This window comes from Acanthisitta chloris, unplaced genomic scaffold (genome assembly GCF_000695815.1).
Source record: "Acanthisitta chloris isolate BGI_N310 unplaced genomic scaffold, ASM69581v1 scaffold17033, whole genome shotgun sequence".
In the NCBI taxonomy this organism is placed as follows: Eukaryota; Metazoa; Chordata; class Aves; order Passeriformes; family Acanthisittidae; genus Acanthisitta; species Acanthisitta chloris.
In genome coordinates, this window is record NW_008663598.1 from 22,005 (window position 1) to 24,240 (window position 2,236).

The 2,236-nt window shown below is 45.3% G+C and overlaps 1 protein-coding gene across 1 annotated transcript in view; it reads left to right on the top strand.

The window, feature by feature from the left end:
* LOC103798775 (chromosome unknown open reading frame, human C12orf40) overlaps window positions 1-2,236 on the top strand; it is a 17,013-nt gene that overhangs the window by 13,948 nt on the left and 829 nt on the right. Inside the window, exons 11-13 of the mRNA XM_009071058.1 lie at window positions 568-616; window positions 1,086-1,168; window positions 1,728-2,231. Of these exons, the coding sequence (XP_009069306.1) occupies window positions 568-616; window positions 1,086-1,168; window positions 1,728-2,231 (636 nt within the window). The remainder of the gene's footprint in view (window positions 1-567; window positions 617-1,085; window positions 1,169-1,727; window positions 2,232-2,236) is intronic.

The following is a 2,236-nucleotide window of genomic DNA, read 5'->3' on the forward strand; positions in this document are numbered from 1 at the left end:
GTTAGTACCATTTTTACATGATTATTTAAAATTGTTTTCTCTACGTGTGAAACTGAAACAGTTACTTTTAAAGCCAGCGAGAACGATCTTTTCAGGATGTCTCATTTGTTGAGGGTTTGTATTTCTGATTCACACAGCATTGTAAAAACACAACGAAGTTATCAGTTAGCTAGGAACTATCTGTGTTTGCTTTTCCTTAAAGAGATAAATTCCAGTTAAATTCTCTCCAGTGAGTGTTGCACGTATATATTTGTTTGTCCTGTTTCTTTCAAAGTTGTCCCCTGAACTGGAAAACCTGCTCTAAAAGTAGGGGCAATTGCTAAAGCAAGAAATTCACAAGGGACATCAGAGTATTAATCTGAACACCAGAACTCAAGTTTACTCACATGACTGTATAGTAAAAATGCCAAGTAAATGCCAATAACTCTCTTTCTGTTCCTGCAGAACTTTGCTGATTGGAAAAAAATCTTGAACATGTTTTCTGTACTAATTAATATCTTTATTAGATGTTTAACTTGTGCTATTTTACTGGTCTGGTCTTTACTAACCTTTATTCTCTTCCACTAGACTATATGCTGTCATTCCACATGTGGACAGAGGGAGGGGAGTCAGCAGGGTGATCCCACATCCTTTCTGCTCCCTCAGTAGCTGTAGGGTCAGCTGTGCTGGCTGCATTTCAGAGCAGAAGATCTCCCAAGGGTCTCCAAGAGAAAAACATGTAACTTGTATGGCAGCCAATGTGCATATGGAGTCTGCTGTATTCTCTCCCAGCCCTTGCTCTGCAGTGTCCTTCCTCCTCCTGGGTAACACAGCCCTGCTGCTAGTGCAGGCTGCTGATTAATAGCACAGCTGAAGCTTTGGGGCACACACCTCACACTCTCTGTTAAGACATGTTGTCCTGAGAGGAGAAGAACTGGCTATTGCCGAGAACTAGGTTGACCTTGCTAACATTCTGTTCGTTAAATAGTGTCTTAAAACTGCACCAGAAATAGTAATGTTTAATTCTGCATGCTGCACTTGAGAGTTGGATGTTTGGGGAATTTATGGTGAGTAACCTTTCTTTCTTTTCCATCTAATTATTCAAGATGTGGAGCCACCACTCAGCAGTGAGTCGCACAGTTACTCTCCAAGGCAGGCAGAGAGCTCTTTGAGCTCCATCCCTGACACGGTGAGTACTGCCCCTCAGTGGGTTGTCAGAGCTTCATTTGAGTCATATCTCTGTGAGTACATCTAAGGCTGGATGTAGCTGGAATCTTATTTATGGTTTTGTTTTGCATGAGGCAACTTCATGTGTGAGAAGAATAAGAAATGATCAGCTGTAAATTTTCCTAAGTAGTTTAACGGACATGTGGTCTGGTCTCTTGGTAATGCCTGGCCTTGTGGAATTACAGCAATATGACTCTAGGAAGGTGCTAAGTAAGCTTCTGCACTCTTCCTTGATGTATAGCTGCCTTACATTACATGCCTGTAGAGCAGAAGGATTTGACACACAATGTGTTTGCAGCCATGCTTGAACACAAAAATGCCACAGTGTAAGAGTATAAATTCCATGTGAGAGTGGAGCCTTGGCCACATCTTCAGCAAAATCCAGGAGTACATCCTTGGAGACAGAATTAAAAAAAACCAACACAAACAACGGCTCTGGCCTTTCTGTTATTAGTCATTAACTTAATCCTTAGATATTGAACTATTTAAACAGTTGCAATCGCACAATTCTGTTCAAACAGTCTGAAGAGAAAGACACAGCCAAAAGGAAGGAATATCTGAGTGAGCAGTCCTTGAAGACACGTGATGCCAATCAGTTCTCAGCCTCAGCAAGCACAGCGGCCACCAAGAGCTCTCACACCAGAACTGTGCCTCCCCAGCCCAGCAGTAGTTCGGCTAGAGAAGAAGCAAATCATCTTCAGGAGAAAGACTCTCCTTTCTGTGCCACAGAGGATGAAAACAAAACCCACACTGCCCCATCTGAGGGCAGCTCATCACAGCAAGCCGTGAAGAGAGAGGATGTCACTCTTAGCACCAGGCGTGAGGTTTGGTCGCAGACCGAGTGCTCTGTGACAGAAGTAGAGAAGGCAGATGTGGCCACGCAGTGTGTCACCATGCGGGTGTGTGGCTGTGGGGGGTCCCTCCCCCCTGCCTGCAGCCCCGGGCGGGTCCCTCCTCCCAGCGCCGCCGGAGGGCACAAACCGCCAGCCCCGGAGTCACTGCAGCCCGCGGGCACCGGCAGCGCCGCGGG